This window comes from Pseudorca crassidens, chromosome 19 (assembly GCF_039906515.1).
Source record: "Pseudorca crassidens isolate mPseCra1 chromosome 19, mPseCra1.hap1, whole genome shotgun sequence".
In the NCBI taxonomy this organism is placed as follows: domain Eukaryota; kingdom Metazoa; phylum Chordata; class Mammalia; order Artiodactyla; family Delphinidae; genus Pseudorca; species Pseudorca crassidens.
In genome coordinates this window covers 19,208,877-19,224,381 of record NC_090314.1, presented here as the reverse complement: position 1 = coordinate 19,224,381, position 15,505 = coordinate 19,208,877, and the positions used below count along the sequence as shown (strand labels likewise).

Genomic DNA, 15,505 nt, shown 5'->3' with positions numbered 1-15,505 from the left:
TGAAAAACTATGTTTTAGCCCTCGGTCCATTGCAAACCTGGGAAGGAAAGGGGTCTGGGGTCCGAGGGAAAGGGCAGGAGACAGGAGAGCTCAGGGGAGGGGGAGGCAGCGATGCTGCAGGAAGCGAGACTTACTCTTTGAAGGAGCCGTAATACTGGTTGACAAATTCAATAGCTTGAGGTAGAAGCTCGTCTGGGAGGGTAGGCTTGTCCCTGGGTCCTATGGTCAAACTTTTGGGGTTCATGATGGCTCCCAGGCAAGACCTGGACTTGCAAGCGAGATCCTGGAAAGAGAGAGGTGACGGTGAGGCTGGCTGCCTGGCCCCTCAGCACAGGCGTTGACGGCCATCCTCCTCCAGGGCCAGCTGTTCCGGCCACCTCCTTCCACTCTGGCTGCTCCAGTTCCCTGCCACCCCTCTCCACCTCTGTGGCACCTCCTCCTTGGGGTCTACCAGGCTTTCCCCTGACTCATATCTCCTCTCCTCTACTGGCTGAACCCCAGTGGCTATGGGCTGGGCTGCTGCCACCACCCTGGGCTCAGTCTCTGGCCCTGCCCCCAAGCCAGCCCCAGACCCAAAGTCAACAGCTCGATCCCTGGGAAGATCTCGACTACCTTCTCATTTAAAGAGGCTGATATGACTCCTGGGGACAAACTATCGCTGTTCACCCAAAATGAATTGAGAAGGTGCAAATCCCAAAGCCAGGGGATGGCACAGAAAAATTACTGAAAGAAAATATACCCAAAGGTTAACAGCGGTCATTTCTGGAAGGTGTGGGAAATGACCCTGCTTTCATGGCTTTGAAATTTTCAATTCTTTCCCACTTTACAATCACAGAATACATTCTAAAGTTAGAATAAGAAACTTAGGAGATAATAAGTAGTCCAACTACTCACTGGAGGCTTGAACCCCTTTCCCACCTCCTTATCAAATAGCACTTGAATCCTTCTAGCGATAGGGAGCTCACTACGGGACTGGGCTGGATAGTTCAGTCCAGCTTTGGACAGTTCTGGTAGAAAATTCTCCCTAATACAATGCTGAAATCTGTCTCTCTGAGAAAGAAATCATTTCTTCCTGTAATTGCTTATCTCACCTTCTGGATTATCCATCACCCATCGGGGAGTTAACAGGGAGTTAACATCATATATTTCCCACTGTAATTTGTGAGAAACAAGCATCTCTGTTCCCGGTACCCTTTGCCCAAGCTGATGCGTGTCTGGTTTGCCCAAGGGGACATCTGTTTGATCCATTAAGGGCCTTGATGGCTTCGTTGACTTGGGACAAAAGTGGTTCTCCCAGAAGCCCCAGACTTCTCACCCCTTTGGCCTTGTGGTGAAGTGTGTCTTGGAAAGTCATCCCGCTGCACCAGTTTTTGATCCTCAGGTGCCGTGGGCGGGCCGATGGGGGTGCAGCCGGCTTGACCAGGGATTCTGGAGACTGCTAAGAGGGAGCAAAACAACAGGGATTTCCAAATGCCTCCAACCCCAGGACTCCATGGGTCTTTCCCAGGCCCTAGGCCCTGCTTGGGCTCTGGGTGGCTGCGGAGCTGTGGGTGGGTACACAGGTCCCAGTGTCGGTCCACGTCCCTCCTCCCTTTCCGGCAGCCTGGCCACCTGGGCCAGCGACTGCTAAGAGCTCCAGGTGCCTGGGCCACTGGCCAGGCTTCTCTCCTCATCCAAGAGCCTGCCAAATGCTCCCTCGGGGGCACTGCAACAGGAGGGACTAAGGTTAGACGTGACAGAGATTACTGTCACAGCCGCTGCTACTGAGAACAGAAATCAGGACAGGGAGAATGTATCACTGCCTTCCCTGAAGGCATTTAGGAATATGAAAGCCAGTTCTCTGCCCACCTCTCTGGAACACTGAGGGCCAAAGCACTTAGGGAAGGTGGAACCAGTGGGCTAGGGGCGGGGGCTGGGGCTGGGGCTGGAGGCTCAGCTGCTGAGTTCAGGATTATTTCTGAGCATCTCACTCTGGCCCCATGAGTGGTCTGCCCTCTCCCAGGCCTGCCAACCCACACAGGCAAGTCACCCAGGTGCCTGCACACCTGGGGGGCCACCACTCCCGGTCACCATGGTTCATCCCGCTCTCCCAAAGCTCTTCCTCGTCCCCACCTGTGTCCCCGGGTCTCTACTCACTGCCCCAGACCTCAGCTTCCACCAGGCTGCTGTGCCTGGGCGAGCGGGGAAGGGGCTTCCCACACCCGAGTGACTCACTGACCTTTGCTGTCCCCGTGAGGGGCTGGGGAGACTCATTCCGGTGCTTGCCAAGGTTGTGACATTTGGGGTCATCCTGTGTCACTGGACTGCAAAAGGAAACAGCTATCATGAGATGGAGTATCTGAAGGCAGAGACGGATCTTAGAGTTCCCTCTGCCAGCCCCTCATTGGGGGTGGTGGTGAGGTCTAGAGGATGGGAGTGAACGTCAGCATTTCCAGTCAATGTGGTGAGGGAGGCAGCTGGCCCATCCAGTCTCTGCACCATCACCACCCTCCCTCCTCCTTTTCTTCCCTTGCCTGCCCCCTACAAAGCCAAAAAGTCAGGAGGGGAGCTGAACCAAAGTGAACGGCCCAAAGGGTGACCCACAGAAGCTCTGCGAAGATGCCCCCTTCCAAAGCCGAGTACAAATATGGTATAGGGCTAAGCTGGCAGAGAATGGCTCCTTCAACCCTGTCCTCCCAGGCCAGCAGTACTGTCCACCAGCCACTCCCTCTTTGGGACTTAACACTTTTTTATTTAAAGCACTTGATTTATCTTGGTTTGTCTATTTATTCTAAATTTTTATTATGGAAAATGTTAAACATACACAATTAGAGACAAGAGTGTAATCAACCCCCATGAGCCTTTCACCCAGATTCAACCCAATCGAACAATTATCAACCCACGGTCACTTTTATTTCAACGTTACTCTCCCAGCCCCCACTCTCATTTTAAAGCCAGTCTGAGACCTCACGTCATGCCTAAATATCTCAGTATTTCTGGAAGAGAAGAACGCTTTTTAAAAATATATTGGTCTATTTGTTTGACAACAACAGATTAAAAGAATCCAGCCTATCCTTTGAAGAAGAAGAAGCCCTAATAGTCTGAAGTCATTCAGAAACCATTGGTTCTGGTTTGGGATTTCAGGTTCGCTCTCCCAGTAAATGCTACAGAGAACAGAAGACACGTGAACATCCATCCAAGAGTCACACCCCACACATGCCTCCTCCTGGGGCATCTCAGTAAGAAAGCTTCTTGGGTCCCATGTTCTTTGCAGTGTTTTCTGGGGTATGTACACATCCAAAGGGAAAGGCAGTTAGAGAGTCCTACAAAGGTCGCTCATTTTCCACCTCACACACACCTGTGATGTCGGAAAATAACAAATAAGCGTGTGTTGCTTTTGTTATTGGAAAAAGTAATGACCATTTATATTCGTATTATATAATTAACTACATACGTTATATAGTTGCATTATATAACTATAAAGAGATAGTGTCTCTTTAAGAGAAAGTAACTATGTATCAGAAAGCAGCTTCTATCTGAATCAAGTGATTCAGCGGTCCTGTGAAGCCCCCTCCATGTGACTGGCCGTCGTCACCCCTCTGGTCTGGTCTGGTGTGCCCCACCAGAAAAAAGCCAATATAGGGTCATCTGGACATTCAGAGCAGGTAAGCCATGGCTGAGCAGTCATCATGGGGCTGCCTAAGGGGGAAGATGCTTTGAGGCTGGGGTCCTCAGGGAGGCAACGCTTTACTGCCCTTCTCAATCTTTTACCATCACCCTTCACCCCCAAGCCCCACCATTCTTATTCATGTTTCCTCTCATTTGCTTCTGGCCATAGAACTGGAGAATTTGAGAAGCTTACCAGTCCACAGTAACTTTTAGATTGAGAAACAATGTCTTTGTTCCCTTAGCGTAACTATTGCTCCCAGATATTAAAAAGCTACCTAAAAATCCACTCTACAGATGGGCCATAGTGAGCCTGACCCCACCGCTTAGGGCTGGATATTTAGATTGTGTCCAGTTTCTCCACTATTATAAATAATGCCTCAAACCGTATACATGGTCTGATGCCGGCTCCGTGCGTGCGTGCATGCGTGTGTGTGTGTGTGTGTGTGCACAAAAGCATAGGAAAACACCTGGGGGAAATGCTAGCAGATATTAACAGTGACTAGCATTAATTGATAAGATCACAGATGATTTGAATTTTCTTTATCTTTGTCTGCATTTTCCAACTTTTTTTCAGTGACCATGAATTCCTTTCATAATTGGGAAAATTTTTTCAATTTGAAAAAATGAACGCAAAGCTATGCACACAGTCCTCTCTCCCCTAGTGATTTCTTTGGGTTAGCTGCTGGAAGATAGGGTGCCCAGAAGCCCGGTGAGCATATTAAGGTTCTGGCCAAATTATTGCATTGCCAAATTATGACATCATCCATCCAGACACGTGCAATTTGGCTAAACCCACAGTTGTGCTTGGTCCTGCTTGGTCCTCCACGGCAACAGGGACCCTTAAGGACCTGCCATCAAAAGGAGAGCTGGAGCGTGGCTCTTGCTGAGAGCCAGCACTGTCCACAAGCGCTTGAGGGAGAGGACGCTGAGGTCAGAGCTGCAGTCCGTGGCTCGTTTGGGGACTGATTCCCCTGCTGTTCGCACTCCGCCACATGCTCCCACCTCTCCATACACCACGGGTCGGGGCAAGGAGGCGCTCTGGAAAATGGATCTTATCTGTAAATCAAGAACCTCTTTGCTCTCTTAACCCTATCTATCCTAAAGGGTGTTGCAGCCCCAGGGCTGAAAAATCCAGAAAGCTCCCAAGTGCTGAAACGTCCACAGTTCCTACTCCAGCCCGTACAGGCGCCTCTGAGGGGTGCATGTGGGGCTTCTCTGGGTCTTTGTGGCTACTGAGTTGCAACCCCTTAAGCGTTCTAAACCAGGAAAACCCTTTAAGTAAATCCTCATCGGAATCCTACAGAGAGAACATTCCAATCCTCATATTTCCCCCGGAAACCCGAGGCTCAGAGAGGGGCAGTGCGCGCCGGGGTTCGAGCCGGGGCCCCGCGCGGTGCCGCCCGCCTCCCTCCCAGGGCGGATCCCGGCCCGGCGCAGTACCTGGCTCGGCGGGGGCGGCAGGCTGGCTGCGGCCGGAGGATCCTGCGAAGGAGCCGGCAGAGTCGGGGCCGGGCAGCCTCGCACGCCGCGCCCAGCCCCTCGCGCATGTCCCCGGCGTGGGCGCAGCTCGGAGGGCGCCCTGCGCCCTGCCGCGCGGCCCCTTTATCGCCGCCGGACCAAGCAGCCCCCTCCCCGGGGCGGAGCGAGCCGGAGAAGCGGCCCAACTCGGCTTCACCCCGAGGCTGGACCCCGGCCAGAGTGTCCGCTCCGCAGGCGGCCGCCGCGTCCCGCGCCTCCGCTCCAGCTGGCGTCCGCAGCGAAGTCTGTCTTCTGGATGCCACTGGACTTTCTCTGGGCTGAGACCCCGGGGCAGGTATGGCCGGCCTTGGGTTTGTTATTCCCCATGAAAAAACAGTAATGTTCATAATAATAACTCCTACTGTACAGTGCTTTATGGTTTATGAAGCAAGCTCTCCTGTCATTTCATCTACCCCTTACTAACTCCAGTCGAGAAGGCACTTCGATATTGTTATCCCCACTTGACCGAGAAGGACCCAGACAGAGGTCCAGAGAAGTCAAGGATCTTGCTTGAGACCACACAGCAGCCCCAGGGCCACAGCCCAAGCTCTCTCACCTGACAGGGATGTCCTAGGAAGTGCTATTTCTTTCCTGCATGTTCAGTGCAATTCCAGGAAAGAAGCCCCAAGAAAGGTCGCAGCTGGGGGGTGACTTTCAGTGGGAGACCGGGTGGCTGGGCAGTTGGACCAGGAGCCCCCTCGGGTCCCTTCAGGCTCCTGGTCCGTATTACTTGGAAGGCATAGGGCCACTGACCTTGCTCCATCTGTACGTTGCTTCTTACACTGGGAGCAGGGTAACTCCTAGGGTCCAGACGGGCACAGGGCAGCAGCCCTGACACCAGAGCACAAGGAGCCCTCCTGCACATACTCCAGCATATTTAATCCTAAACCCAAATTAACGTGGAATGAAAGAGGGTACATATTTATTCTGAGCCAACTGCAACCCAGCTTGACTTTGTCCCAAATTCCATTTACCTTCACCTAGCTGTTCCCAACATTTCCCTTTGTCTGTAAAACACAGACATATGCCCCATGTTCACTTCCTAATCATTTGTTTACACAAAATATGGAACCATTACTCCCATATAAAGTTCTTGGTCTTATTACACCTGAATGGATTTTAAAATTACTTTTCAAGATCAAAACATATTAATTGGCTCCCACTGCTTTCAGGATAAAATCCCCTTTGTGCTGCTGCTTCCTCTTCCAGTAACATCCTCCCCCCACCACCCCATCCCACTGTGGGTGCAGTCCAGCTGGGCCTACCTCCTCTCTAAAGCCCTCTCCCCACCCCTGCTCCCCCCCTACACACACTACAGCCAGGCCAGGCCCCCTGCAGCATCCCCAGAATAGATCCCAGTGCCCCCAAATTCTCCTGTAAACTCCTGTCTACCTCTCTGTACCACCCCAACCTCACTCCCAATTTTTGTGTATTCCTCCCCAAACCAGTGAGGAAGGTATCATTTCCCCATTCCCTCCCTGACAGGGGGACCTGGATCTCTTTTCTCTGTACCTTTCTCAGCCCAGCACACAGCAGGCCCTCAGAGAGAGTCCATAGAGTGTAGAGGTTATGAGTTTAGACTTGGTTCAAACCTCAGCTCTACCACTTTCCAGATGTTGACCTCGAGTAAGTCACTCAACCTTGTAAAATAAGGCTAATAACAGTTCCTGCCTCATTACTGACACAGTAATAAGAACTTTATAAACATTATCTGTTCTTTATAGCTGCTGTTTATGCAATGAATAAGTGGATCGATTTATTATTTACTTAATTGATAATAGAAGGGCTTCACCGACAGCCCCATGACCCCCAGCACAGTGCCAGAGGAGTGGCCCTCAGCAAATCATTGTTAATGGGCTGGAACATGCCTAGGACTAAAAGCAGGGCAGCCAGTGTAGTGGTCATCAGTCAGGCTGCCCGGGTTTTACTCCTGGCTCTGTCATTTGCTAACTGTGAGATCTCAAAAATTACTTAAACTTTCTAGCCTTCAGCGTTCTCATTGCTACAGTAGGAGGATAACAAAAGTTCCTTCCTCACTGATTGCTGGGAGGACTGTTAAATAAATTGACGTGTGATATTTTCTCTCAGTCACCTCTCATATCTGATTTGAGCACTTCTGCCAGCCCAGCCCAGCTTAAAAATTTGGGGTAAGTCAGCTGGTTTGCCTCAGGTCAACCTACAGCTCAGGTGTCCTGAATGGTCCCAAAGCACAAGACAGTGCTAGTAAAGGGTCTGGAATTCAAAGCTGAAGGCTGTAGGCCACCCTGTAAGGGTTAGGGGAGGAGGGGGATTCAGGATGGTCTTGAAAGATAGGGGATGGATTGGGTCTGGATGAATCAAAGGAGGAATGGGCCGTGTACAGGCACTGGGAAACAGAGGAAGGCTGGGCTGGGCAGGTGGGATGGACCTTCTGTCTGGGAAGGGTGATCGTACAGAACCCTGCAGTCAAGCCTCAGTGTAGTGATGGGCAATGGAGAGACACTGCAGACTCTAGAGCAGGAGCATGACCTGCTAGAAGTCAAGTTGGGGTGAGAGAGGTCAGAACCAGTGTGGGGGCTGCAGTTGGGGGAGGCCAGTCGGCCGGGGCTGCAGTCATGAGGTGAAGAGAAGGAAGGGATGACCAAGAAGAGTCAAAGCAGATTTCTGGGGTTCAGGCCCTCCAGAGACCCCAGGAGGAGCGATGAAACTGCTGTCAGTCTGCAGCATTTGAGTCTGCAGTGCCAGGAGGGCATCTAGAGGCCATCCAACCCTGCGTTCTCATCTGTTGGTCTCTTGGCCACCTTGGCCACCACAGCCCATACCGCCTGGTTTCAAACGTTCTCTCCTCTAGTTCAACCCACACGCTATACCTTGACAATCTTGCTAAAGAATCTACAATGGCTCCCCGTGGCCAAGCAGAGAAAATCCAAATCCCCTGCTCTGCGTTCAATCCCCCGGGCTCCAGCCTGGCCTCTCCTATCCCAGCCCCCAAGCCCCACCCCAGGCCCCAGCACAGTCATGCTTGCTTCTGTCTCTGAGACTTTGCCCACCCTGCCCCCTTCCTGGAACGTCTTCGCTACTTCTCTTAACCTCCCCACATTCTACCCACCCTTCCAAGTCCACACGGAGCCGCTCACTCCTGTGAAGCTCCTAGAGGCCGCTCTGTTTGATGTTGGCGTTGCTCAACCTCGTCCTACTGCCAATAGCAATAACAACACTGATGACTGCAACAAGTACCGTTTATGGGGCGCCGACTCCCAGGGCTATTAAGTAGTAAAGCCTCCTGCTTATCCCCAAGCCCATGCGCTTACGTGCGCTGCTCTTCTGGGTTGCCCAGCTGCCCGCCTGCAAGGGGCGCCCTGCCCAGTGTAGTCCAGGGGAAAGGCTCCTCTGGGGCCGTGGGGCTGGGAGGCTGTGTGGTGGCCCTGTGTGGCCTGGGGCTTTGATTTGATTCTTCTTGTGGTGTTATCACAGGTGGACTTGTCTTTCCACTGGAGTAAGCCTCAACCTCGAGACCAAGGCCATGAACTCTCCTAGCTCTGGAAGCCTGTCCACTGATTGGCAGGCTGGCCAAGTAATTCTCTCGGTTCTACTGCAGGCTTGCTTCTCCTACAAAGTGCAAGGGGGTGGAAGAAATTCTAACTCTGTAATTACCAGTCAGGTAACTTTGGGGGAAGTCACACCACTCTTACTTAAAGCTTCTGTTTCCTTAACTGTAAAATGAGACAATAACTTGTACTTCACAGAGCCCCAGTGAAGGTCAGTTGAGCAGCAAAACCTGTGAAGTGCCCTAGATGGCCCTGGCCCAAAGTGAGTGTTTGGTTACAATAAACCTTGCGTTTATTGAGCACCTGCTCTGCGTGGGCACACTGCTAATTGCTCTACACGCCCACTCTCATTTCATCCTCAAAATGCTACAAGATGGGTTACATTGGTTCCCCTGACTGCAGATGAGAACATCTGAGGCTCAGAGAGGTTCCCCTGCCCTAGGTCACAGAGCCAGCGAGAGATAGCTCAGAGCCAATGAACGAGGCCCAGCACAGGGTTTGGGTACAGTTTATCTAAATTCCTGGCACCCTTCACCAGGTTGATGTTCAGAATATCTAACCACCAGTGAGGCATGTGCACTGGTGAATCAGAAGGGACGTTGAGGGACTTCCCTAATGATCCAATGTGCAGGTTTGATCCCTGGTCGGGGAGTTAAGATCCCACATGCCTCACGGCCAAAAAACCAAAACGTAAAACAGAAGCAATAAGCAAATTCAATAAAGACTTTTTTAAAAAACTGGTCCACATCAAAAAAATATATATTTAAAAAAAAAAAAAGGGACGTTGGCCAGGATGCCACCTTGGTCCTAACCACTGGGCTCTACTGCCTTCCATTCTCAAGGCAGGTATTCCATATCCCCTTCCTATATTCTCCCCACAGGACTGTGCCATGGCCCTTCCTTCTTCACATAGTGTCAGGTGCAGTGAGGTGCCCAATAAACGGTGGCCGCATCCAATTCCAATAGGGACGTCCAAGAAGCATCCGGCGAGAACAGACCTCTGGTGAGAAGCCAGGAGCAGAGAGGAATTCTGAGTTGGCAGAGCGGGGAATGGAAACCCAGAGGAGACCAGCAGGAAGTGGCGGCAGGGAAAAGCTTACCTGGAGGGAGGCTGACGGGCTTTGTCTACATTGTTGTTGATATCCATTTCCTCAGTCAAATCAAACTTATAGGATTTGGCCTTGAACAGAAACTGCCAGGGACAGGCCATCTCTGCGGTTTTGCAAAGCACGTCACTTCTCTGGATTTAAACTCAGCGGCTCTTCTCCGTGGGCTGAGGAAGGAGAAGGAGACCGAGGTGGGAGGTTGAGGAAGAGTTTACAGAACTGGGCCTTCTCAGTGTGGTTAGTTTGCTGAAGAATCAGTACAGAGGCTAATGTAAGTCTTGAACAGCCACTTCCTCAGGGCTTTGAAACCTCTGCTCCTATTTCGGTGTGGCATGTGGGGATCCTATGGACTTTAATTCGACAGAGCCACATAACTCCCTAAAGGAAAAACTTCATGAGGACAAAGTACAAACCCTGTGAGCCTTCTGAATGGGACCTGACTGGGCAAACTTCATTGCTGACCCGAGGCAAGGTGGGAAGGAGCCTGCTGGTCATTGAAATATGGGCACCTCTGCCTGTCCCTGCAGGATCTAACTAGCACCTGTCACTGGGGAAAGCATTCAAGTCATAGCTGCCTTAAATCTTTTCAGGTTTTGCAGTTGTTGTCAATGCTGTCATCTGCTCCTTTTTTATTATGGGGGAGACATAATTATTTATGGGGGAAAATGCACTTAATTCTCAATATTTGAGATCATCTCCTTTAAAAAAAAAAAAAAAGACCAAAAAAGAAGACATAAGTGCAGGCCCAGGACTGGTCTGGGCTTGTCCCCAGCATGCCTCCTCCATGGAAAAAGGCTTTGTGTTGGGGGGCAGTGTGGTGATGATGTGGCCCATGTAAGAATCTTAGGGCCTCCCAAATCTGGGTTCAAATCCTAGCTTTACTAGTTACATGACCTGGGACAAGTTATTTAAAAGATGCATTTCTTCTTCCATAAAAGGGGCTTAATAACAGTTATCTTAACAAAATTTATTTGGGAGGGAAAAGGTGCATGTTATAAGGACTGGACAGTATCATCGATATAAAAAAGAATTCTCAGTAGATTACTCCCCACTCTCCAAAAAGTTTTGCCTTGAAACGTAGCAACTACAGCAAATTTTGCAGAAAAAAAAAAAAATCTGAACAAGATGCCCTGTTCAAATGGCCAAACCTCATGTTGGCGTTTCTTAGATTTTCTACCAATTTATCTCTGTAGGCAGAAAAGTCCCCCAGTTTTCTGAGGCTTCTCAAACAGGAAGAAGCAAAACCCTCTCAAAACAGCAGCTTCCCCAGAAATGAAGACAACTCACCTTGCAGCTGGCTGTGCTGCCTCTGCAGGGTACTGACAAGCAAACTTGGGGGGACCTTCACCTTGAGAACTTCGGAACCGTCTGTAACTGCCCAGTTCCCTCACCAAGGGTGGCTGAGAGGTTTTAAACCAGCAATGCTGAATTCCCTGGGGCCAGAGAGCCTCAGTCGTCAACTCGCTGCAAAGTTATGATTATACTGCAGCTAAGAAGTATTTATACCCAACCCATGGCATCCAGGGAGCCGTTTTTGCATAGAAGTCTCTTTTTTTTTGTTTCCAAAGGGAGTGTCCCCAGCTGGGTGTACAGTTAGCTAATTTATGACTGGGAATCCTGGCCTATGAGTGACTTCATGCTGCTGTTACATCACTCCGTGTGGTGCATCCTCAGTAAATGCACCTCTTCCTGGTCCAGGGTCCAAGGCAGCGGCTCACCAGCAGGGTGGTGCGTCCAATAAAGGAGTCATCGTGGAGCCAGGTTTTATTTAGCTAAACCATGTTGTCTCACTTTCAGAGTCTGGGGGATTTTTTTTTTTTTTCCTCAGTAGGGAGTGCTCTGGTTAATTTCTGTCCAGACTCTCAATTTTCCAGTTCATGGCAGAAGTCCATGAAGCTGAGAAATATTGACAATATGGAACACACTGGAAAATGCCCAGGTTACCGAAGGCCAGTGATGCTGGGTCATGCAGTGTTCCCAACAGGTCCCTGAATCATTCAGCTTGAGGTTTGTGGAAGGGAAGGAAAGCCCTTAGCACAGAGAGACCTCTCAGATGTTGGTGTCACTAATGTCTCACACTTCAGCTCTGAGTAAACTAGGGGAACATGGCAGGTAGAGTTATTTTCTACAGGGGAAAAAAATCCTTTCTTATAACAGAAATTGCATTTTAACTTCTTTATCCTTTCTTATAATTCCATTTATTATAGTGCCTCGAATACAGTATTCCTATATGGGATGAATTGTTCCATTATAAAAGTAAAATAACAACTATGTTAGGTAAGAGTCAAAAATGGAGGGAAAAAAACCCACCCTTGATCTCATCATCCTAACACATTGCTGTCACAATCCATTCATTTCCTTCCCTCATTTTCCAAATTAAATGCAGAATTATAATCAATTGAATTTGCCTAAGATAGAAAAAAACCAAATAGAGACATGAAGAAGAGCTCAAAGATCTCTGTTGAGTGAATGAATGAATGAAAAATAGAAGTAGACTGCGATGAGTTGCAATATATCAAAGCCATTCTTCATTTAGTCTTTAGCCAGTTCAGTTCAGGGAAACTAATACTGCTTGAGGAGAGATGCAGAGTCCCTGGTTCAGAAAGTACAAAGCTTAGAGAAAAGAATGGATAATTATTGTATCGAGTGGCACATGCAGTGTTGGAGGGGTGGCATCCTGAAGAAGCTGAAACTGCATTGCTCAGGGAAGGTTCACAGGGGAGAGGACACCAGGGCAGGGTTTTGAGGGATGACTAGGAGTTTGCCTCACTCTAACCCTATTCCCTGTAACTGCTTCCACATATTCTGACTATACCTGCAGCAAATACATGTATTAACTCCTTTAACTCCTCCACCAATCCTGTGAGATGGGTACTACTACTTGGCATTCATGGACTCCTCTAGAATCCCATCTGCTTGGCCTCAGAACACCTGGTTGGTTTTGCTTCAGAAAATGCAGTTATTCAGTTATTTAATCAATCAGACATATGACAGTTGGGCTTTAGATGTGGCTGCAATTTAGCCTGAGAGGTCCTGGGTTCTAGTGACAGCTCTGATACTGAGTTGCTGTGTGACCTCAGAAAAGTCACCTCTCATCTCTGGGCCTGACTTTTCACATAATGGACACCAAGTGGGGAGAGCGGGGTGGGGGGCGGTGGTGGTGGGATGAATTGGGAGATTCGGATTGACATATATACACTAATATGTATAAAATAGATAACTAATAAGAACCTGCTGTATAAAAATAAAATAAAATAAAATTCAAAAAAAAAAAAAAGAAACAGTGGCCAAGATAAAGTGAGTAAATGCGATACAAGAACATGTTTTGAGCTATGGAGCAAAATGGCGGCCACACAAGAATTTTGGTCCCTGCTATGGGTCAGAGAGGAACAATTTACTTTTTGACAAAGAGCGAGCAGGTGACATGACCTGACTTCCAAAGTTCCCTTCTTCACACGGGTCAGCACTCTACTACAAACATTTGCTTTTAAATTCCCAATTCTCTTTCTCTCTGTAACATTACACTCATTTATTTATTTTCTTATTAGGATAAAACGGATATAACATAAACTTCACCATTTTAACTATTTTAAAGTGTACACTTCAGTGGTTTTTATTATATTCACAGTGTTGTGTGTAACCATCACCACTATCCCAATACTCTCTTAATTAGCAAATAGCAAAGAGGGGAGTAAAAATAGCAGTAAGGATGGTGACACACAGAGGTTAAGAGATTACCCACAGTCACACAGCAGGCAGTCTCTGACCTGGCACAAACAGTGATGCTCACCCCAGAGCTCTAGTCTGCGGGATCTAGGGCTGGTCCCCATCCTGGAGGTTGTCAGGGATTTCCATCTCTGCTTGTCCTGTGCTTTCTGGGTCTGCCTCACCTTTGGCCCAGCTTACCCAACAGGCCACATTCCTGGGCCTCTGTTGATGACGGATGTGGCAGGTGACTACTGCAGAGGAGAAATCAAAGAGCACCTTGAAGGGCAGTCAGAGGACACGTGGGCCCCCAGGAGGGTGCAGATGGAGGTTCCAAGGCTGCTGTGGAGAAATATCCTCCCCCGTACCTTTCCGGCGCATCATGGGCACCACGCCGATAGCAACCAGCACTGGAATTTCTCAGCCTCATCATCCTGGGACTGATTTTCCATCAAATAAAGTTGATCTGTCTCTACACCGGGTTGTAGACATGGTTCAGTCCAGTTGGCCAGTGGGAATTAGCAACTTTGAAGCTCTTTCTACAGAAACAATGATCAGAGAGAACACTTACTAAGCAAGGCGCTTGTATATATCGACTGTTTCATCCACACAACAGGCTGTGAGGTGAATATTATTACCAGCCCCATTTTATAGGTGGAAAATTGAGGTTCAGCGCCAAGTTAAATGGCTTGTCCTAGATCACATAGTCAGGTGGTGTTCAGACTAAAACTCTGGAGTCCCCCTTTCTACCCCCTCCATCCTGCCACCTCCTGTGAGGGACAGAGCCAGGACGCAGCCCTGGGGGAGCAAGGGTCCTGCACCATATCCCACTGCCTTTCTTGAAATATTTTCTTCCCCACCCTCCTGTAATAATAATTCTCCGTGATAAGAATAATTGCAACTACCGTGGATGAAGCACTTGCTCATAACTATAGCTGGCCCGAGCTTTTCCAGTCGTCATCTCACCCCATCCTCCAGCAGCCCTCTGCCGTGGTTCTATTCTTATGCTGACTTCACGAGTAAGGAAACGAGACACAGAAAGGTTGAGAAACCAGTTCCTTGTCACTCAGCTCGTAAGGCGCAGGGCTGAGGCTTGGCCCGGGGTCAGCACTGGGTTCCAGATGACCCCCCCACCTTGTGTGCCCCTGTGCGCATGCCCGTTTTGCTGCAGGCGAGCACACCCCAGGAGCAAGGCAAAAAAGTAGCAGGAAGAAGGTGGGAAACAGGCCAAGGTAAGAGCTGAGGGTCACCTGGGGTTGAATGTTCTTCCCCCCACCGCCGCCAGCCTCTGGTGCAAGCTCTGTGCAGTACAAGGCTGGCACAGAGCCCCCAGGAAGGAGGAGTCCCTGCCATGTGCCTCTGCTTCACAGAAGCCCCCCTAGAATCCTCTCACCAGCTCTTTGAGGGAGTTACTGTAATCTGTAATTTGCACCCAGAACTGTCAGACCCCAAAAGTGGGTTCTCCCTACGCCATGTGTTTATGGGGTGCCTGTTAGGCAGGATTCAGCATGCTGGTGGCAAAGGGGTGATCCTCAAGACACAGCCCTTGTCCTCCTCACTCCCAGAATAGGGGAAGGAGGGCCACCCTACAGCATACCCTAAACTCCATAAGGACAGGAGGGCTCTGTCACATTTATTGCTGTATTACCTTGGTACACAGTAGGTGCTCAAACATCGATTGCATGGAGGATTTGTGCACGGCACTGTACCCAACCTCTTGACAGCCCTGCAATGAAAGTGTCATTGTTCCCATTTTGCAGCAGGGGCACTGAGGCTCAGAGAGGCGGCCCACTGGCTCAAGGAGCCATGGATCAAAACTGGACAGCCAGAAATGCAGACTTGCCTCTCCCAGCTCCGAGGCCAGGGAGCTCTCCCCTGAGGGGCTTTGTACTGACTCCAGTACTCTGCAAAGTGCTCGGCTGTGCTGCTTAGATGCCGAGGGCACCAGGCCTTCAGGGATAGGGGCTCAAGGAGGCTAAAATTCTTCAGGCGAGGGGGTCA

General features: G+C 49.7%; 1 protein-coding gene across 4 annotated transcripts in view; it reads right to left on the bottom strand.

The window, feature by feature from the left end:
- NOS2 (nitric oxide synthase 2) overlaps positions 1–15,505 on the bottom strand; it is a 122,155-nt gene that overhangs the window by 42,872 nt on the left and 63,778 nt on the right. For 3 of the 4 annotated variants that reach the window (XR_010937623.1, XM_067716643.1, XM_067716641.1), the window contains exons 2-7: positions 13,873–14,043; positions 13,590–13,758; positions 9,794–9,966; positions 2,219–2,303; positions 1,316–1,438; positions 135–283 (exon numbers count right to left, since the gene is read on the bottom strand). Coding sequence is in view for 3 of the 4 variants with exons in the window: in XM_067716643.1 (XP_067572744.1) it covers positions 135–283; positions 1,316–1,438; positions 2,219–2,303; positions 9,794–9,903 (467 nt within the window). In the remaining variant the exon portion in view is untranslated. Of the gene's footprint in view, positions 1–134; positions 284–1,315; positions 1,439–2,218; positions 2,304–5,088; positions 5,212–9,793; positions 9,967–13,589; positions 13,759–13,872; positions 14,044–15,505 lie in introns of those variants that run through there. The other variant, XM_067716642.1, reaches the window with a different exon arrangement.